At 38.1% G+C, this 23,644-nt stretch overlaps 1 protein-coding gene across 1 annotated transcript in view; it reads left to right on the top strand.

Moving 5' to 3' along the window:
• Nucleotides 1–23,644, top strand: part of LOC122563210 (leiomodin-1-like) — a 35,562-nt gene that overhangs the window by 6,025 nt on the left and 5,893 nt on the right. The window contains exon 2 of the mRNA XM_043716770.1: nt 20,509–21,912. Coding sequence (XP_043572705.1) covers nt 20,509–21,912 — 1,404 coding nt within the window. The remainder of the gene's footprint in view (nt 1–20,508; nt 21,913–23,644) is intronic.

The raw sequence follows: 23,644 nt of genomic DNA, 5'->3' as shown, positions 1-23,644 counted from the left end.
AACCCAGTTCTGGGAATATCAAATTCAACCTGGTACAGAGTCTTCTCCTCATTAGCAATTCTGCTGGAGCTATCCCTGTAATTGCATGAGGGGTGGTCCTATAATCGAATGGGAACTGGGGCAGCTTGGTATCCAGTGAAGTTGTAGGCTGTTTCTTTAAGCCTGCCTTCAAAGTTTGGACTGCTCTTTCTGCCAGACCATTGGATGGTCCTTATATGATAAATACTGGTCTTTATAGGTCCAAACAGGTTTCAATTCCGGTTGTGACAGCCCTTGGTTTCTCCCATCATTACCAGTTGTTTAAGTTTTTCCAGGATTGGATCTTTCTGTGTCTAAATTCTGATATGGTCAGCTGTGACTAGAAATATGTTCAGAAAATTTAAAACCATTATGGACTCTTCCAGTGGTACTAACACTGGTAGTGTATATGCCAGAAGGAGATGGGTCAATGCATCCACGTTTCCTCCTTGGCCTCCTGGATGATGTTCCAACTTGTAATTATACACACTTAGAATTAGAGTCCACTGCTGAATAATGTCTGAAGCTATGGGTGGTACTGCCTTGTCCTCTTTAAGTAGACCTAGCGGGAGTTTATGGTCCACTTTTATTACAAATTTACACCTATAAAGGTAGAACTTCCTAATTCCAAATATGACTGTCAAACCTTCCTTTCTATCTGGTCATATTTATACTCTGCATTATCCAAAGTCCTGGATGAATACGCTATTGGGTGTTCCTCTCCATTGGGTCACCTATGAGCTAATATTATACCAATGGGGAGGCATCACATGTCAATACCAGATTTGGCTTGGGGTCATAGAGTGCCAACACCTTAGAGAATAATAGCTCTTTCTTCACTTCCCTGAAAGCTATGTCTTGCCAATGCAAGCATTTCCAAGGCTGACCCTTTTTCAAGAGTTGATGCAAAAGTGCCAAGATGGAGGCCACGTTATGCCTGAACTTTCTGTAATAATTCACCAGCCCAAGGAAAGATCTAAGCTCCAGTGCAGGTGTGAGAGCCGGGGTACCTTTGATGACCTTCACTTTATTTACCATTAGGTGTAACCCAGTCTTATCAATTCTATAGCCCATGGAAGTCAGTTGGAGTATCTGGAACACACATTTATCCCTTCTAAGGTGTACACCCACCTTGGAGAAACATCTAAGGACTATGTTCACGTTCTCTAAGTGCTCTTTTTTGGTCCTCCCTGTTATTTGCATGTCAACTAGATAAATGATAACCGAGGATAGACCTTCTAAAATGTTCTCCATCATCCGCTGAAAAATTGCACAAGCTGACAAGAACCCAAATGGTTGTCTCATATGGCAGAGGCAAAGGGTGTGCACCAGATATCCAGACTGGAAAACCAAGTGGGCACTGGAGAACAGTTAGCTATTAAAAGTATGCTTATAGAGTGGCAGCAGTACATTGAAAATGTATTTTTCAAAAAAATCAGCAATAAAATTGAACTTGAAAGTTAAACTTACCTTTAAATCAAATGAAAAGCTATTTGGATCAAAGAATTTTATAAATTACAATAAGCCATCATTCTATTTGCCAAATCAACTGTAAGGTGAAAAAATATATGCGTATATGAAAGGCATAAGATATCTTCTTGATTAAAGACCATGATTTCTGAATTTGTCAAGAGCAAATATATTATATCTAATCAGCTTTTAGAGATCCCAGCTGTCTGAAGCTCAACAAAACAAGCAGTTTGAACACATCCATATCCCTTAGTCAGTACAGCAATTTTCTATTGTGAATGATCCTTCTCAGATGCCTGAACTGCCTGACAATATCTTGCCAATGTAGATGCTAAGGTATGGAGAACACATAGAAGGATATGTTCATCCAAAAAACACAACTTTTAATCTAAAACAGTGATTCAAGACAGCCTAGATTTACAACTTAAATTTATTCTTGTGATTTGGTTGTGTATTATGTATCATCATAGTAATTATTTTTATAGATATGCAAATATATGGATTTGCTCTCAGCAGAGCTGGTCTACATTTTATCATTGTTCTGGACCAGACCAACCCCCTCAAAATATATTAAGAAGATGACCAACTTTTCCTTATTTTAAAGCCAAGGTGTTGTATTCCACACATAATTTGTTTGGACAAACTACCAGTTTTGAAGCAAAATACACTGTAATCATACATGATAATTAAAATACAACAAAAGCAAGAATTGAGATAATTTAACTCTATTAGAAATATTAACAGGATAAAACCCAAGGCCTCATAAGCTGTTTATTGGCTTTGGAGCAGATTGCTTGGCACCTCTGTCTCAAACTTTTGTCATTAAAGAGGACAAAATATTCCTCTTAAAGCTACAGTATCGTCACACTATTCACAACTAACATTAACAGCTTTTTTGCATATACATCTCTGCTTTGCTACCACTATAACTCCTTTTGTCTCTGGCTCTGGCACCCTTCTCCATCTGTTCCACTCACTCCTTCAGCAAATGTAACAACTGCGTAAAAACTTTTATTTTCTAGTCACATTCAGTTTCAAAGAAGAGTCATTGGATGCAAAATATAATCAGTTTTTCTCTCCTCAGATGCTCCCAGACCAGCTGAGTTTCTCCAGCACTTTCTCTTTTGATTCTCCAACCTCCCCCTCCCCCCAGCCGAATCCATGACACCCCAACTTCTCAACCCAACTCCTCCCCAACATGGCATGACAAAACACCAACTTTCCAACACCACCTGACACCTCAACCACACTGAACCAACATAGCTGTCTGTGCACCACCACAATCCCACGCTGACTCAATGACTCCCTTCACTGACTCAATCTGGCTACTCCCCAACACAACAATCCCTTGACCCATTAACTTCCACAAACCTCCTCACTTACCTACCTCATCTACCTACCACCCGATCCCACTGTCACGCTACCCAGCTTCCAGCCTATCCACTTGCCAACCTATCCATTTACCTTACCCACTTTATCCACTGGGCCAATGAGCCGAGGAGTTTATCCAGTAGATGAAGTTTAATTTAGACAAATGTGAGGTGTTGCATTTCGGTAAGGTAAACCAGGCAGGACTTATACACTGCTGAAAATGTGTTGCTGGAAAAGCACAGCAGGTCAGGCAGCATCCAGGGAACAGGAGAATCGACGTTTCGGGCATCAGCCCTTCTTCAGGAATGAGGGCTTATACACTTTATGGCAAGGTCCTGGGGAGTGTTACTAAACAAAGAGACCTAGGGGTGCAGCTGCATAGCTCCTTCAAAGTGAAGTCACAGGTAGACAGGGTGGTCAAGAAGGCATTTGGAATGCTTGCCTTCATTAGTCAATGCATTGAGTATAAGAATTGGGATGTCATGATAAGCTGTACAGGACACTGGTAAATCCACTTTTGAAATACTGCATGCAATTCTGGTCTGCCTGCTATAGGGAAGGCATTGTTAAACTTGAAAGAGTTCAGAAAAGATTTACAAGGATGTTGCTCGGATTGGAGGGCATGAGCTATACAGAGGAGGAAGTGCTGGATGTCTTGAAATACATAAAAGAGGATAAATCCCAAGAACTTGATCAGGTGTACCCCAGATCTCTGTGGGAAGCAATGGAAGTGATTGCTGGGGCCGTTACTGAGTTATTTGTATCATTGATAGTCACAGGTGAGGTGCTGGAAGACTGGAGGTTGGCTAACGTGGTGCCACTATTTAAGAAAGATGGTAAGGACCAGCCAGGGAACTATAGACCAGTGAGCCTGACATCAGTGGTGGACATGTTGTTGGAGGGAATCCTGAGGGACAGGATATACGTGTATTTGGAAAGGCAAGGACTGATTCAGGATAGTCAACATGGCTATGTGCATGGGAAATCATGTCACACAAAATTGATTGAGTTTTTTGAAGAAGTAACAAAGAGGATTGATGAGGGCAGAGCGGTAGATGTGATCTATATGGACTTCAGTAAGGTGTCCAACAAGGTTGCCCATGGGAGACTGGTGAGCAAGATTAGATCTCACATAATACAGGGAGAACTCGCCATTTGGATTCAGAACTGACTCAAAGGTAGAAGACAGAGGGTGGTGGTGGAGGGTTGCCTTTCGGATTGGAGGCCTGTGACCAGTGGAGTTTGCAAGGTTTGTGAAGGTTTGTAGCTCAGGTTGAGGTTTAGGGTGTAGATTTGCTCGCTGAGCTGTAGGTCAGCATCTGGATATCAAACCTACAGCTCAGCGAGCAAACCTACACCCTAAACCAGTGGAGTGTCACAGGGATCGGTGCTGCGTGCACTACTTATCATCATTTGTATAAATGATTTGGATGTGAGCATTAGAGGTATAGTTAGTAAATTTGCAGATGACACCAAAATTGGAGGTGTAGTGGACAGCGTAGAAGGTTACCTCAGATTACAACAGGATCTTGATCAGATGGGCCAATGGACTGAGAAGTGGCAGATGGAGTTTAATTTAGATAAATGTGAGGTGCTGCATTTTGGGAAAGCAAATCTTAGCAGGACTTATACACTTAATGGTAAGATCCTAGGGAATGTTGCTGAACAGAGAGACTTTAGAGTGCAGGTTCATAGCTCCTTGAAAGTGAAGTTGCAGGTAGATAGGATAGTGAAGATGGCGTTTGGTATGCTTTCCTTTATTGGTCAAAGTATTGAGTACAGGAGTTGAGGGGTCATGTTGTGGCTGTGCAGGACATTGGTTAGGCCACTGTTGGAATGTTGTGTGCAATTCTGGTCTCCTTCCTATTGGAAAGATGTTATTAAATTTGAAAGGGTTCAGAAAAGACTTACAAGGATGTTGTCAGGGTTGGAGGATTTGAACTATAGGGAGAGGTTGAATAGGCTGGGGCTGTTTTCCCTGGAGCATCTGGGGCTAAGGGGTGACCTTATAGAGGTTTATAAAATCATGAGGTATATGGATAGGATAAATAGACAAAGTATTTTCCCTGGCGTGTGGGAGTCCAGAACTAATGGGCATAGGTTTAGGATGAGATGGGAAAGATATAAAAGAGACCTATGGGGCAACCTCTTCATGCAGAGGGTGGTACGTGTATGGAATGAGCCGCCAGAGGAAGTGGTGGAGACTAGTACAATTGCAACATTTAAAAGACGCCTGGATGGATATATGAATAGGAAGGGTTTGAAGGGATATGGGCCAGGTGCTGGCAGGTGGGACTAGATTGGGTTGGGATATCTGGTCGGCATGAACAAGTTGGACCGAAGGGTCTGTTTCTGTGCTGTACATCTCTATGACTCTAACAGGCTGAAAGGGTCTTTTTTCCCTGGAATGTCAGATGGTGAGGGGTGACCTTATAGATGTTTATAAAATCACAAGGGGCATGCTTAGAGTGAATAGCCAAGGTCTATTTCTCCAGGATAAGGGAATCCAAAACTAGAGGGCATAGTTTTAAGGTGAGAGGAGAAGGTTTTAAATGGCACTTGAGGCGCAACTTTTTGAAGCAGAGGATGGTGCATGTATGGAATGAGCTGCTAGAGGAAGTGGTGGAAGCTGGTACAATTACAATATTTAAAAGGTATCTGGATGGAAACATGAATAGGAAGAGACCAGAGAGAAATGGGCCAAATGCTGGTAAATGGAACTAGATCAACTTAGGATATCTGGTCAGCATGGATGAGTTGGACAAATGGGTCTGCTTCTATGCTGTATAACTCTGTGACTCTACCAGAATACAGGAGCTGGAACCACAGCACAAGTAAAGCATATTTCCCACACTCCCCCCTTTTCCCCAAATAATCCAGTGCTTCAAGAAAACAATTCTATTGAATGTCTGCGCCATATTTCGAAGGACCTGGCTACAGAAGATCAGACCACCAATATGGAGCTCAGTTGTGATTCAGAAACTTAGGAATAGCAATCCAATAATGGTTGCCATTTTGTTAAATATCTAACCATTGTTCTGAAACATTTATTCCTCATCTCTGGCAGGTGGGCGTGGGTCAAAACATTGTGACAGCTCATTTAAACTCAAAATGTTTGGAGATGGCAGGGTTTGAGCTAGAATCATCATGCTTTTTTTCTTTAAGTTATGTCAATAATTGGATTAGGAGAAAGTGAGGACTGTAGATGCTGGAGTATCAGAGTTGAGAGTGTGGTGCTGGAAAAGCACAGCAGGTCAGGCAACATCTGAGGAGCAGGAGAATCAATGTTACGGGCATAAGCCCTTCATTGGCTCACAAGCCTCATTCCTGATGAAGGGCTTATGCCCAAAACATCGATTCTCCTGCTCCTCAGATGCTGCCTGACCTGCTGTGCTATTCCAGTACCACACTCTTGACTGTAATTGAATTAGTGCAGAGCTTCTTATGAACACTTGGGAAAACATATTCATTGGTCAAGGTTAGAAGAGCTAACTGTCTGTAATGACGAACAGAAAAAAAAAATCATTGAATAAAGAAAACACTTGCTTTTGGGGTCACATATTTTTTACAGAAATAATCTCGACAATCCCAAGATCCATTCAAACAAACCATATGGAGTTTGCATACTCCATAAAGATCGACAGTCTCAAGCTGAAGTACAGCTGGATGAAGTACATTGTAGAGTTCATGAAACGCACTCTGTCATGAACCTGCCATCCTAATTAGGAAAAGCTTCAGGCCACTGATTTAAACAAATCCTCTGATGGAATGCAGCCAAATTTTGTTGGATGGGATATTGTTTATAATAGCCAGAGTAGATGCCTCAACTGCAAACCAAAATCCTTCTTACAGTCTGTCAAATAGCCCGTGACTTACTCCATTTCAAAAATCTACATTGGATGTTAGTGAGAATAAAAACAGCAGTAAATCTGCTGAAAGCACATAATTCAGGCTATATTTCAGAGCAGCGGTAAGGATATGATGTGTGAGTGAAAATATTATCTTTTGAATGAGATATTGAATAAGATTGGTTTTTCCAGCTCAAGTGGACATAAACGATCCCATGGCACTATTAAGCAAAGACTCGACTTCTGTAGAACATTCAGTAAAACAAGCTAAATCAGCATCAGAGCTTCTAGCTATTCTTTCAATCATTGTTAGTTACAATGTGCTGTTTACAATTTGACTGCCTTCACTCCAAACAACAATGATCACACTTTTAACTGAAGATTTCACAAAAACAAATCTTATCCCCATTTTGTAGTTCATCCTCACTCCAATTCTCAAGCAAATATCTGCTCTATTTTCATTCTCTGCCTCCACATTCCATCATTCCCATGATTGTCAGCGGTCGAGGTACATTATAAAATGTGATATTGCCATATATGTTGAAGACAATCATTCATGTTAAACTGCTGTGTGGTTAAAAATGCAGATTGTAAATTCTTCCAGGACATGTTGCCATTGAAATTTTGAGTTATTTTAGTTCAGACTGATAACACCAATTAACTGATACTGGATTCAGGACAAAGGGGTCTGAATAAAAAAAAATCCAAAGAAACAAGACTCGACTTTGAATGGTAAAGTTGAGGACAAAGGTGAGTTCAATAGTTAAATAGTAAGTTTTCTGAGACAATGATCATTGGTGACCCAGGGTATGTCAAGTATAGGATTATAGTTTGTAGAAGTAGATTGAGATCTGATAAGGGCTAGACTTGGATTTGTTTAGTTATAAAGTGTGTCAGGAGGATTTTGATTGAAGATAGAAGAATATACATTATAATTTGTATGCTTACCACATTTGAGGAAGGAAGTCATAGAGCTTAAGATTCACACTGAAACCATGGAAACAGTTCAGATAAAATTACCCTCAAGAATATACATTGCATTATTATACAGTACATTGTTAATCTTGTAATAAATTAAATGTTTAGTTTTGTGATGAAAGTTCACATGTGGTTCAATTGCATGAGCTTTATGCAATTATATTGTTACTTCATATTGTTGTTTATTAATTGCTACATGACACAGGAACTCATTTGAGTGATTTTCCCCATCTCTCCTTAAAATGTCAATTTTTAGCTGTGCTTTTATGAAATGATGGAAAATCTCTGGTAACTACGTTCAACTAGGACTAAGTATCCAAATGCAGGCTGTTTCAGTGCATGACTGAGAATAACTCTATTTCTACCTGATGGTCACGCAATTAAACTTACAGCAGGTACTGCTGGGCTGTCTTCAGCGAGTTGGTCAATTCTCTTCTTTCTGACCCAAAGCATTGAGTCCATGTGTAGGACTCCTCATGAAACCAATCCAGACACTAAATTGTACTCTTGGGCTTCCTACCTAAATCACTTGGAGGATTTAATCATGGTAATATTTAAGTAAAGCATAGCACAAAGAGATGGAAAGGTGAGTAGAAATCATTGCAACAAGGGAATTTCTAGACAAATTTGAATTTATTGAAAATAAAACAAGCATTATTACTTCAATCTGAATCATTAAAGACAAGAAAATCAATTTGAACTTGAACTGGAGTAAAGATCCTGAAAAATTATTTCATGTTCCTTACAGTAAAAAAATGATAATATTTAGCTCCATACATTTATAAAAGCTCCCCATGTTGATATCAAATGAGCAATCTGTAAAAAATCAGTTGAGTGCATTGAGAAGATTTCTGATCAAGTACAGCGGCTGGAAAATTCTGTGCAACAGCTGAAACAAATCTTTAGACATTAGTCAATGATAGATAAAAGTCTGTCTGCTCTTTTCAAGGATATTGATTCACTTAAGGAAAAGCATCAATTTAAAGCATCAAAGAATAGCATAGCACAATCTATCATTGTCATGTCAGTGTTATGACACACATTCAGCTTGCAAACTACCACGAGCATGTTACTTTATTCTCCTATCATCAGGAACGGCAAAGGATTTGATGACTAAAAATAAAATACCTCAAAAAAAGGAGCAGCTCTTACAGTCACAATTTTTCCCTATCCTTCATCTTGGATTGAGCTATAGGGAGAGGCTGAATAGGCTGGGGCTGTTTTTCCTGAAACATCAGAGGCTGAGGTATGACCTTATAGAGGTTTATAAAATCATGAGGGGCATGGATGAGGTAAATAGACAAGGTCCTTTCTCTGGGGTTGGGGGAATCCAGAACTAGAGGGCCTAGGTTTAGGGCGAGAGGGGAAAAATTTAGAAGGACCTAAGGGGCAACTTTTTCATGCAGAGGGTAGTGCGTGTATGGAATGAGCTGCCAGAGGAAGTGGTGGAGGCTGGTACAATTACAACATTTAAAAGGCATCTGGATGAGTATATGAATATGAAGTGTTTAGAGGGATATGGGGCCAAGTGCTAGCAAATACGACTAGGTTAGGTTAGGATATCTGGTCGGCATGGACGAGTTGGACCGAAGGGTCTGTTTCCGTGCTGTACATCTCTATGGCTCTATGACTAGTGTCACTGTTAATGTTAAATCACACAATGAGAAAGATAATGTCGAAGATGAAGTATCAGCTGTATATGTTAGTGAAACTTTTAAAAAGAGAAAAATTTAGTAATCATACACATGACATAGAAAAGTAGATCTCCATATTTCCCACATTGAAATCACAAGATATCTAACATACAACATCTGAATGAGCTATGACCCCAAATTAGATATCCAAATGTATGTTATAGCCTGGTTAGGAACTGGTAACTTTTATATTTAAAGTAGGCACAGTGTAAGATCCAGGGACTTATTAAAAAGGATTTCATAGTTTCGACAAACAGGGTAGTCTTTACAGTATAACATACATACACCTTATATTATAACATCCAGGATTAACCTGAAGTCATGTGGATAAGAGGCAATCTGTGGCCAAACGCACATTAAATAGCAAATGCAGTGAGGATAGAGCCAATCACAATGTGAGTTGAGAAACCTTAAGACTTTACAAGGAATTGTAATTTCTTCTCTTTCAAAGACCTAGTTTTTGATTACTCTCAAAAGCCATTTGCCATGTCAATCTTAACAACTGCTTCTGTTCACCCTCCTTTCCTGGGACTATTTGCCTTTTTTGCAGTCAGTGATCTTCCCAAAGCTAGTACTGTCCTGGATTTATTCCTGAGTTCTAATCTTGCTCAGCTGCATCAATTTCTTTTGCAATGTCAACACTCATTTCCTGCTGCACTGAACAAATAGTGACATACGGCTCATTCTAAGCCCCAACTCTGACATTTAGCTGCCTACTGACTTCTACAACCCATCCTGAGGTTTGATTGTATGAAGTTATCCAACTGCTCTTGAATTCTAACTGAGCCCTAGATTGCAAAGAACCAGTGTAATTCAGTAGCCTTCTTGGCATTCAGCTAAACTGGTCTTTTCTGCATGAAGTCTGCCTCTATTATTTTGTGTCTTCTAACACAAAGTAAGTGTGATCTTTGAGCTACTCTGCATTGGCCCCTGAAATGTTTTGAGTGACCTATTGAAGTCATTGCACCAAGCCCCATTTCTGTTTTTAAAACAGAATTCAATGTAACTAATGCATTTTGGAAGACATTTGTTCCCTAATTCACTGAATACTTATATTTACAGTACAAAATGGGCACAACAAGAAGGATTTAATTACAGAAGCAAAGCATAGTTACTATTAATCAATAAAAGATATTGTTAATTTCGCCTCATCAATAAGTAATTACTGCAAGGAAATTGAAGATTTGCCATTCCATTTGTGCTATCATAGAAAGGGGAACCAGCAATTTCATTGTAATCCTGGCTAGGCAACTGGGAGCCATTACACTTCAAGATAACTATTTTATAGATACGGAGTCAATTCAATAATGTTTCTAGTGACAATGAAGCTTTCAGCTAACGTCAATAAAGGATCTATGATGCCAGTTTGTCAAAATGGTTTCTGTGCATTGTGTAATCAAAAATTTCTTGATAGGGCACTTCTTAGGTGGCAGAAGACAATGGCAAAAAATGATTGTCAGAAGCTAGTAAACACACCAGGATCAAACACAGTAAGCTTACCAGTACCTGGATGAGCAGATTTTGGCTTTACATTTCTTTCGTCTTTTATCTTTCCTAAATAATCATTCCTAAAGAATTTCTACTCATAGTTAACTGTGTTACAGTAACTGAAACCCATATTCAATGTTATTGAATTATATTGAAGAGATTGTACATGGTGGTCTATCAGACATTGAGAACTCTAATATTAGTAGTACTGTGTAAGAGTACTTAAACTGCAAGTGGTCTTTTGTGATAACCAATGCCAATCCACTTCAGCAGACTTTAGATACTAGTTTACTGGAACTTGTAAAATATGTTTGCTCACATCTCCTTAAAATGAGTTGGGGAAATTGGCTGTCAGAACAGAAAGCAAATGTTTACTACTTTCACTTTAAGGATTCAATCCAAATTGTTACTCACCCTCCAAAACATCCTAGCTGAATTATTACTCAGTATTAATGACTGTCTAAGTTAGTCTGTAAGTACCAAGTAAAATCCAGGGAATGTGTGAATTATATGTTCTGTATGTTTCCAGACCTCTACTTGTCTCTAAGATAGCATTCCAGTATTTCTTGCTTTTATCTTTAAAAATGAACTTGTGACTGTATGTGCACCACTCTCCATTTGAAGATTCTTAGATACAGTATATAGCTTTGATCCTCAGGTCTAGACTGTTCATGCTTAGACTAGGAACTGATAATAGATTAACCATATATCAGCATTATAATATTGAACATCTTGAGTTGACTTGCTCTAAGACTTTCATTTCCGTTTCAGGCAAAAATGTAGAATGAGGGATGTAAAGTTTTGTCTTGTCTCTCTATCAGATAGTCTGTTGGCATGCTAGACCATCCTGATTCTGGGTTATTCAACATGAAAAACTTTAGGCAATCAGGAGCTCCAATCAGAAACAAAATTGCACTATATTTTGGAATCTCTGCATCTTGTTGTCTCCATCTTGCTTAAAATATATAAGTGAGCTTGCCTGTCAGTGCAAAATATATGATCGGTGGATTTGCAGCAAGAGTTGTTGTTGCTAAGCAACTTACTATTGACAGTTACTTTCTTCATGGACATCTGCCAATCTATCTTTAGGTTTGAAGATGTCAATAACCTATTTTTATGTCAGTCCTATCCTTGGCTGTATTCACTCTGTGTGAACTTTAGTGCATCTAAAACAGAAGGGATTATATGGAGCCTTTCACAAAATGTTCAGTAAGAATGATGCAAAAGCACGTTGAATGTTAAATATATACAGCTATAAATATCAATCTAACTGTTAAATTTAATTGCATTTTGGGTATGTTACTTCAGTGATTGTTCACGTTATTGTTGATTAGCATCAGTTAATAAAGAGAAAGTGAGGACTTCAGATGCTGGAGATCAGAGCTGAAAATGTGTTGCTGGAAAAGCGCAGCAGGTCAGGCAGCATCCACGGAGCAGGACGAAGAAGGGCTCATGTCCGAAACATCGATTCTCCTGCTCCTTGGATGCTGCCTGACCTGCTGCACTTTTCCAGCAACACATTTTCAGATCAGTTAATAAGGGCCAACATACATGTAATGCTATTTAGAAAACTTTTAATACAGTAAGGAGTGAGAAAGGTCAAAGTAGACAATTTGCTTTATGTTTTAATATTACTCTCAAATGATGCAATCATTTTTGAGTGTTACTTATATTACCACATTATTTGGTTTTTCAATATAAAATATTGCCAATCTATTGTCAAACACTGTTATATTTACTGTTGAGATTTGAAAGATATATTTGCATTGGAAAAGGTACAATTAATATGAATAAGAATCAAATGAAAAGGGGCCAAACCGCAGGGAGAATTTAGAGAAGTTCAACCTGTAGAGTATAGAAAGAAAAAAATGTTTAGAGAAAATTAATTAACATACATAAATATTAAATTGTACACAGAAGATAATGAAGATAAAGGCAGCATAAGCCATGAAAGTTAAGGCTAGAGAAAATAAATGAAAGTGAGATAAACATAAATTTAAAATGGATATTATCAAGAATTCCTTTACTCTTAGAGTGATAAATAATTATGATTGTCTCCCAGGCTGGGAAGTCATAGAATTTTCATCTGATCTTTCCCAGTACATGAATGTTGTGACTAATGGCAAATCAATCTGAGAAATTCGTCAAGATCAGAAAAATGAGATTCTTGATATCAAAAACATCCAATTTTTCACTTGATGTTTGATTGGTGAGATAAGTATCTTGCTAGTGAGCAGTCAGCACCCTATTTGCATGTACTCATGTTTCATTAGTATCTAAATTCATCACATTTACAGACAATTGTCTGTTTTTCCTTGCAGCAGAGAAAGACTAAATGGCAACAATTCTCAGTGTGAAAATTAGAATGGGTACCTGGAAGCTCCAGCTTGCTGCTTGAGCCTATGGTCTATACCTTATCCAATAGTCCCTAACATTTCAGTATGGTCCGGGGCAGCAACTATCTCCACCCTCCATCCACAGGTGTTGGCATCAGACATTCACCATCATCACTAGCATATTTTGGATGACCTTAAAATACAGTTTATCGCTTAAATGCTGTGTTTTAGAGAGCATCAGTACCTTACATTGCAATGCTGCTGCCTCTTGGTACATAGGGACAGGCATTTATCTCATGCATTGGAATATGTGAATCTCATGGCTCTTAGTTAGCTGTCCTAGCACTCACTCACTCTGTACCCATTTGAATGCTAGCAGCACTTCTTTCTTGCCTTGCTTTTTTGTGAATTGCCATATCATTCAGAACTTAGAGGCACACTGTATTCTGTTTGCTCTTAGTGCAGACACAAAGTCAGGCAGAATTTGCCAGTCAGTCAAGTGGTAGGACAGTCAGGATCAGTGCCCATTATGCTCCAGAGAGTGGGGCACCGCCAGTACTGCAGAGCCAACATAACCAGATAGGAGATTAATACTAAAGCAATCAGGAGATGCACAGAGATCAGGCTGGTGTCTGGTCAGTACCCAGAAGAATACAAGTAAAATTTGCAAATTATACATTTTGGTCTGATTTGACTTACAAGCTTCAAATTAGAACTCCAGCATGTCCATTTCCAAGCATTACTGTTTGCTGTAACCTGCTTTTCTCACTGCATTATCAGTTTGCGCTGTCCTACCAAGTCAGGCAGAAACTGGGCCATTTTAGACAAGAACAATGATAAGATGCAATGCTGGGTGTTAGGAAAGAGTAGAAATCCCTTAGATAGGGTTCTAACGTGATAGTGTAAAGGACGAGAAGACTATACAGCTTGGTTCTTGTGATTGCATTTTCTATGACAGTTGATCAGTCAGGTGATGATTTAAAGTAGCAAAGCATTTATGAATGTGAGCTTCTATTTCCAATGAAATGTTACTAGTGTCACCTGCATGCCCTCAGAAGCTGTTTCTCATTTTCCTCCCATTACATATACTGTCAAGGGCCATTCATAGCTAGCAGCAATTGACTTGGTGAACAATAATAATAATAACTTTAATAAAGGCACTAGCAGCGGAAGTCCTGGCAGTGGTGAGAACTGCTGCTGCTGATGACTGCAAGATAATGTGAGAACCGCAGAAGTTGGTGCATATTTAATGAGGTGTGCAGTGAAGAATTACGTGAGATACCTTGCTAGCACTTAGGAAGACAAACCTGTGAAACTCCACAAAATTGACACTTGGTTGATTTTTGGTAAATTTCAGTTTGCTCAAGATACAATTGGATGGAGAGTCAGGGAACTCAATAATGAGCTAAGAGACCTTTCTTCATATGCCCTTACCTTTCTCTTATTCTTATAACCATACTATTTCAAATCCAGGGACTCATGCTTTGAATAACTGCCTTGGATGTTTTGTTGTTTGTAAATTTGAAGACATGAGAAGTTCCTTCTTGAGTCCCATTTTGACATTAATTTGATATTGCATTGCATCATTCGAAAACTTTCAACCATAGATGTGGATTTTGCTAAGTCTCAGTTGTTGCATTCACTTTTTAGTGGGTTTACACCAGGGCATGTTTTGTAATATAAGATGCATAAAGTGTAACTAATGAAGGCTAGAAATTATACCATATTGATATTCTAAATACTTGGGACAACTTTGGCTGAAAAGGTCTCTGCTTATTTTAATGCAGTCATTCTAGACCATAAATATAGGAGCATAATTAGGCTATTCAGCCCATCGAGTCTGCCCCACCATGTGATCCCTATTCTCCTGCCTTCTCCCCATAATCCTTGGTCCCCTTACCAATCAAGAACCCATCAATATCTTAAATACACTCAATGACTTGACCTCCAAAGCCGTCTGTGGCAATGAGTTCTACTGATTAATCAATCTGACTGAAGAAATTCTTTGTCATCTCAGTTCTATAGGGTCATCCCTTGCTCTGGGACTGCGCCTTCGGTCCTACTCTCTTCTACTGGTGGAAACATCTTCTCCACATCTACTCTATCTAGCTGTCTCAGTATTCTGTAAGTTTCAATTAGATCTCCCCATATTCTTCTAAACGCCATTGAGGACAGATCCAGAGTCCTCAACTTCTCTTCATATGACAAGTCTTCATCCCCAGGATCATTCTTGTAAACTTCCTCTGGACACACTTCAATGCCAGCACATCCTTCCTTAGGTATGGGGCCCAAAATTGCTCACAATATTCCAAATGCGGTCTCACCATAACCTTATATAACCTCAGCAGCACATTCTCACCTCTTCTATTCTAGCCGTCTTGAAATGAAGCTTAAAAATGTGTTGCTGGAAAAGTGCAGCAAGTCAGGCAGCATCAAAGGAACAGGAGAATCGACGTTTCGGGCATAAGCCCTTCTTCAGGAATGAGGAGAGTGTGCCAAGGGCTTATGCCCGAAACGTCGATTCTCCTGTTCCTTTGATGCTGCCTGACTTGCTGCACTTTTCCAGCAACACATTTTTAAGCTCTGATCTCCAGCATCTGTAGTCCTCACTTTCTCCTCTTGAAATGAATGCTAACATTGAATTTGCTTTCCTGATCGTCAGTGAACCTGCAAATTAGCCTGAAGAGAATCTTGAAGTAGGAGTCCTAAGTCCCTTTTTACCTGAGCTTTCTGAAGGCTTTCCCCATTTAGAAAATAATCTAAGCCTTTATTCTTCCTACCAAAGTGCATGATCACATTTTGTCCCACATTATATTCTATCTGCCAGTTCTTTGCCCACTCTCCTAATTTGTCCAGGTTCTTCTGCAACCTTTTCATTTCCTCCACACCAGCTGTTCCTCCAACTATCTTTGTTTCATCTGCAAACTTAACAACAATTCCTTCAGTTCCTTTGTCCAGATCACTAATGTATAGTGATTAATGACTAATTTACCTTCTGAATTACTTACTGCACTTCCATGTTAACTTTATGTGTTTCAAGAACAAGTACACCCAGATCCCTTTGTGCTGCACATTTTTGGAGTCCCACTCTATTTAAATAATAGTTTACTTGTTGATTCTTCTGACCAAATGCATGGTCTCACACTTTCCTACATTAAACTTTACCTGCCAGATTTTGTCCATTTCTAGCAATGAGCCTTGCATACTAATCAGTTATCAACAAGGATATAGATGATTTATTTTTTCATCTGTCAGAGGGAATCCCCTTATTACATTCATCGGCCATCTGTGAGTACAAATGTTAATTTATTACTTTCATGTATAGTTCAGAGTTTGGCTACAATACGGCATTTTATTTAATGCCAAAAAGCTTATTTTATTTCCTATATCTCCAATCAGATGCCTTATATCCTCATCACAACATGCCCTCCCACCTATTTTTGCATCATCATAAAATTTGGGTATATTATACTCTTTTTAACTGTTTAAAGGAAGGGGCAGAACTTGAACTCATTAATATAGGTAGTTAAAAATTGAGACTGTAGGATAGATCCTTATGGTACTCCATTAATTATATCTTTTCAACCTGAAAAAGATCCATTCATCCTGACTATCTGTCTTCTGTTTGTTAACCAATCCTCAATTCAGGGTGACACATTATCCCACAACCTTGAGCTCCTATCTTGTGAAATACACATCATGTGACACCTTATTTTATCCCTTCTGAAAATCCAAATGCACTACATCTACTGACTCGTCTTTATCAATTTTACTTTTTGTATCCTCAATGAACTCAAGAAAATTTGTCAAACCTGATTTTCCATTCACAAAACCATGTTGACTATATTTGATTATGTCTAGCATTATTAAATGTCCTTCTATTTCTTTCTTAATTGGACATTTATAAAAGGCTAAAAGGGTTAGGTGATGGGAGTATGTTTCCCTGGTTTAAAGTCCAGAGCCAGGCTTTCTCGTCTCAGAATATGGGGTACACCATTTATGAATGAGGTGAGAAAATAATTTTTCACTCAGAGGATGGCCAATCTGTGGAATTTACTACCAGAGAAGGCTGCAGAGACTAGGTCACTGAGTTGTTTGGATTAATTTTTAGATATTAAATGTATTAAGGTGTAAGAAGAGAAAGTAGGAATATGACATTGAGATAAAGGAACAGCTATGATTATATTAAATGGCAGAGCAGGCTGAAAGAGCCAAATGCCTACTCTTGCTCCTAGTTATATGATTATTTATTAATGCCGCAGTACAGAAGTGCATTACTTAAATTACATAAAGTTTGTTAAGTAGGGCCCCATTAGTGAGGCTATTTCCACAAGGGAGAGTAATACTGGAGACTGTATGGGAGTGTAATATGATAATGGAGGAATCTGTTTGAGAGGTCAGAGGTCTCAACAGTTGGCTGCCAAGCCAATGTAAGATCGGCACAATCTCTTCCAGAGAAGACACACTGCACCACTAATCAATCAGGCTGTGGCAAGACCGCTGGTAAGCCTACCCCTGGAACCTTATCCCAAGTGAAGAAGTGCATAATAATTCAGAAACAGAAACTTATTATTGATTGTGAAACAGTGATCTGATGGCCTACTTGATAGTGTGATAACATGAAAAATGAAATTGTTCATAAACATAATTGCTTGCTTTTTTTCCCACCAAGTAGGTTAAAACATACATATAATTGTCAAGGAGAGTATAGAGGTGTTTTTTCATGTCAGAGGGACTCCCCATGTCACATTCATCTGACATCTTTGAGTACCAATGCTAATTTATCAATGTTACTTTCATGGATTGTTAAGAGATTGCATCCAAAAGTATTTTACCTACTGCTACAAAGATTATGTTATTTCCTGTAACATAAGAAACTGTTCACAGATATCACAATATTAAAGAATCCAACAGAAATTTATTACAGTTAACAAATAGACAAATATTACATCCTTAGGCATTTATGTGACAAGAGTAGTATTAAGTTATTCGTTTATGACAGAGGAGACTGGAATGGGTAAAGAAAGGAATTGGGAATGGATAGATCAATCCTTCTGTTGAAAACAAACTCAAAGCTTTCTATACAATAGTGAAGATATTGAATTTAAGATATTAAAGACTAGCGATCTGTCCCATGGAAAACTAACCACACCCTTGTCTACCTCTTACGCCACTGGACTTGAGCAGTGAAAAGAGGAAGAAAAAGAGAGATTCATTGGATACAGTGTAATCATTCAAGTCTGTAATATGTCTAACCAAGTCATTTCTACTTTTAGAAATTTCATCATTTTAGGACGATGTTAGAATGTGAAAGCAAATGTATGTGAAGTGGGAAAAACCATAGGTATAAACATTATATTTGAAATATAAAACAGTGATCAACACTAAAAAACAATTATAATTATTTTAACATTAAACTACTTTATCTTCCACATTTCTGTTCCCAAAAGAATGTATAAAAATGATGACAGTGGTGTTGAGGAAACAGCTAATGTAAGTCGGGCTGCTTTATACTGGTGGTATTGTCAAGTAGTTTACAAGTTAATTTGGATGTCAAGATCGGGGTGTCAAATTTGGTACACTGAAGATGAGCTGAGTTGCATTCTGCAATGTTTATAACTGATGAATATGCAAGCCTAGTTGCTGAACAGTTTGCAGAGTTTGGCTTTACAGTGCAGCGTTTTGAATAGTTCATTTGCTATGGTGTGGAATTATCTAAATAATTTATTGTTGTATCACCGATGACAGCAGTTATCCAATAAGCTACCGCACCTATGGGAGTAGTTTTGCATATGATTAGCCTAGAAGATATTAGTGCCTTCTATTTCAGAGGCAGGCACAACAGAGGCCAACTGTCTCTCAGTATTGTCTGAGCTGGAATGCCCACGTCATTGTAATCCCTAACATCCCATTGCAGCTCCTCCAGTTAAAAGTGAGAGACCTATGAAGCAGATTCCTGGGGTTCCTCTCCATTTTTCTGGTTGCTGCAAACTCAAACATCCATATGCAAGTGAGTACTTGCAAGCCATGCTTGAGTTCCTTTAATTAGAAATCTTTCCTTTGACAGATCCATCATGCCACCTTACCCACATTGCTTGAGGCACCAATGTCATGGCTCAGTTAAAAAGCTTTGCCAAGCTTGCTCATTCAACGTTCAGATTCCCCACCTTTACATGGTCTTGTCAATTGGCCAAGTATTTCGTTGAGAATTTTCAAGAAAAGATGAAAGCAAAAGAGGCAAGCTGACATTTGAATGAGCACTAAATAAAATCAGCAGTCCTCATGTTTGCCTTACTAATTAAAATCAGGCTGACTAAATCAGGGAAATTTCAGTCAATCATGATTTTAACCTGATAAATATACAAGCTCACCTTTTCCATAATCTACTTCTGGGCTAGTCTCACCAAGTTTTATTTTTATCTTCCTATTTAGTACAGAGCTGCAATTAACTTACTTAACCCCCAGTTAGAAAGTAAACAAGAGCCATTTCCAAGTAATATAATAATAAAATGCACTACAACCACACACACAAAATAAAGCAAATGAGCTTACATAGAATGTGGGGACTAAGGGGTACTTAGTGCAATAGGATGATAACAGGTTAGTTTTTTACCACCTTCGAGTGATGACAGTGAAACATGGATCCCAACTGTTGTCCTGTTTTCTCGAGAGTGATGAAGCTTGCAGATACCTTTGATTTCCAGTCAACAGTTTTCCCAAGTTTATTCATCACCAGTGTTTTGTTGAGATTCGGGGAGACAAAAGGAGAGAGTAGCTTGTCATACCCTTTGCTGCAATCAGTTAATGTTGCTTTTTCCCCCTTTGTTGCTCAAAGAAGAATATTGAAATTTTTTTTGTATATTTCAAGTCCATTGTCTTTTCTAAACTGAACACTCCATAAATAAACTTCCACCTCCAATATGTGAAGTTATTTTGCAGGTGTGATCAAAATAAGGTATGTAGATTTTGTGACCACTGAATTAAAGTGGTTGTTGATTGAAATGGTAATTCTGAGGCAGCCAGTTTTGTATATTCCATATGGGTTGCCTGGTCATATCAGGTGAACACAGCAGCCATTTTAGGTCAGCAACTTGTCCATGAAAGTCACAGGTATAAATGTCAAATGATGAAAATTAAATATTGATAGCCTATTTGATCATAATTACTATAACAAAATGGTTCTAAATTTTACGAATTACTTGTCTTGTATTTTTAAAGTGTATAAAGCTTTAGAAAACAGTAGAAATTTAATAGCAATATTCATTAATTCCATACTCTTTCATATATCCATTTCCTTTCTTTTAGGATGGGCAAGCCCCAGATGAATTATGTAATCAATCCACATCACATGAAATGGAAAATAAAGCAGTTAAAGAGATAGACAATGAAAATACAAAAAAAAGTGAGGAAGCTACTAAAACAAAAGGAAGGCATGAAAGAAATGAAAAAGATGTGGATAGTGCTAAGATAAAAGACATCAAGGGTAAAGAAAAAGAAGAAAGGCTGAAGAGCAAAGAGATAAAGGGGAAAAACAAAGAGGAGAAAGAGAAGAGCAGCGAGTTGCAAGCAAGAGGAAAAGAAGAAAAACTGAATAAATCCAAAGAAGAAACATCAAAGGAAATCATCAAAGAGGAAAGATACTCTAAGACAAGGAGTGACTCAAAAGACTTTAAGAATGATGAAAACTGCTCCAGCCCTTCTGTGACAAACTCTAGTAAGTGCTGTTCAACACAATGTAAAGATTCATCCAGTGCACAAAACGTTGAGGAGAAAAAACAGCCAAAAGCTTCAGAAACACAAACAACTCCGACCATTTATGATGAGTCAATAGAAAAAGTAAGGAACAATGATCCAAACATAATTGAAGTGAATTTAAATAATGCAGAGAGAATAAACAATGACATTTTAATACGTTTTGCTGATGCGTTGCTAGAAAACACTATTGTGAAAACCTTTAGCTTTGCCAATACTCATGCGGATGACCATGTTGCTTTTGCTGTTGCTGGTGTGTTAAGGACAAACAAAAGCATAACAAACCTCAATCTGGAATCCAACTACATTTCTGGCAAAGGTGTCATTGCTATCATGAGAGCTTTGCAGCAGAATAATGTACTGACAGAATTCAGATTCCACAATCAGCGTCACATATTTGGAGGGCAAGTTGAGATGGATATTGCCAAACTTTTAAAAGAAAATACCACCCTTCTTAAGCTGGGCTACCATTTTGAGTTGGCAGGGCCACGTATGACTGTGACAAACTTATTAAGTAGGAACATGGATAAACAAAGGCAAAAACGTTTACAGGAGCAAAGACAGGGGCAAGCAGGGGACAAAAAACAAGCACTTGAAGTCCCAAAGACACCTGGCATGCAAAAATCACCTAAACCTTCTCCACAATCTTCCCCCAGAAGTTCACCTTGGTCATCCCCTAAACCAACCCCAAAGAAGGCTGCTAGACATGCACCACCACCTGCTCCTCCTCCTCCTCCTCCCCCAGTCCTGCCAGAAAAAGCCAACTCAGTGACTCAGAACCACAAATTACAAAGCAAGAGGACTGGAGAGGAACATGAAGAGACCAAGAAGCTAAGAAATTCCTTGACGCCTGTATCTGAACGAAAGTTGGAAGACAGGCCACCAGCTCAAGAACAGAATTCAAGAGATCAGCTTCTGGCTGCCATTCGAGGGAGCAATAAGAAAAACTTAAGGAAGGTACATGATTAATTTTTCTATATTTTCTATTGGGAGATCTTGCATTGGCATTTCTTGAAAGCAGTGTGAAATGATAAATACATTCTCTGGAGAATGCATACAAATATGGAAGCTGAAATGTCAATTTTTCATCCATCAAAGTGCAATAAGTTGAAATTCTATGAACTAAGAGGTAAATGCAATGTTTTACCCTATAAACAGCTTCTCAGAAAGCAAATGTAATGTGAAATGTTATTTTGTAGAAGTGAAGTATTTGTAAACCACGTTGAAGAGCAAGACTGCAGTACAAATTTAAAGCCAAATTTTGCTGAGCTCATAAAGTCTCTAAAAATTAATTCAAGACATTTATATCATGTATGATTTTGTGAAGAAAACAATAATGGCATATTTATAACAATCCATAATACAAAACATTGGACCCTCAGGCACTGAGTATATAAATAAGGGGACTAGAAAGAGAAGGGTTAGTGAGGAAAATGGTTTTAAACCAGACAAGGATGTTTCAACAAAGAGGAACTGGATAGTGAATTGCAGAGGGTAATGTATAATAGTTGATTGAGCATCCATTATATGTGCAATAAGTGGAAATGAGGCAAAGTAAAGCTAGGAAATGGAATATTCTTGTAAAGACATAAAAAATATAGTTTGCAATAAAGCCATGAAAAGGTTTGTAAAGGAAAGTGAAGGTTTTAAAGTTGGCAAACTAGGGTGGACAGAGGGTGAGTGGAGTTTGGAGTCTGAGTCTTTATGGAGTTATGGTCTGCAGCATTAAGGTTAGTGAATGATGGTTACAAGGGAAGAGTGCTGGAAAGACACAGAAGAAGTCAAACATTACAGTGATGAAAACAATGATTAGACATAGTTTTGGTGGGAAAAACGAACAGCTGGGGGCAGAAACAAACAACAAAAATTGGGAAAAAAGTGGTTTTCTGTAGAATTAGTTATACAGCACAGCACAGAAACAGCACTGCACCACTGTTAATGCACTAATGAATTACTTACGTAAAGGCTTTTTTAAATGATCGGATATGGAACAGGAAGTTGAACATGAGATGAAATAGGATGTTAATCATTTACATTAAATGACAGTTTGAAATAGCAGCAAGAAAAGCTGGTTGAATTAAGGACAGAGGCTTGGAGCTGTTGACAGGAGCAAAATAGGATAGTCTAGTTTAACTGGCATTTTGATGGAAATCAGTATGAGTCATCCAAACCTTGATAGCAGGTAAGAAATTAGGAGCAAGAACCTACATTTGAACACTTCTGATTAACAAAGAAGTGAATCTATTGATGATTGTTTGGTATCTATATAAGAGTATTACAAAAACATAGTTATTCTTTAAGTTTCTACATATAAATAACCTTTCATGTTGGCTTATGATTTGATCTGAGTTTCTTTGAATATTTCTTCAAGTTTCACAATTTCCAACACATTTTGTTCTTTTTTAAGCAAAAAACTTCACATTTGTCATTAACTATATAGGCAATGACTATCAATATATTTAAGAGTGTTTTAAAAGAGATTTTACTCCAAATGATAATGAACACAATCATAAATAAAGAATCAATAGAGTGCAATAATAGCTTTGTCAATTATTTTATAAAATAAAAATAATAAAAAACTTCCTGTTATGTAGCTTTAATGTTGGAAGTCTTCTGATGATACTTCACAAAAGTGTAATCATAAAACAATGGCCACAAGTCAATGATTAGATTAGATTAGATTAGATTA

This window comes from Chiloscyllium plagiosum, chromosome 26, assembly GCF_004010195.1.
Source record: "Chiloscyllium plagiosum isolate BGI_BamShark_2017 chromosome 26, ASM401019v2, whole genome shotgun sequence".
NCBI lineage: Eukaryota > Metazoa > Chordata > Chondrichthyes > Orectolobiformes > Hemiscylliidae > Chiloscyllium > Chiloscyllium plagiosum.
This window is presented reverse-complemented; position numbering and strand designations above follow the sequence as displayed.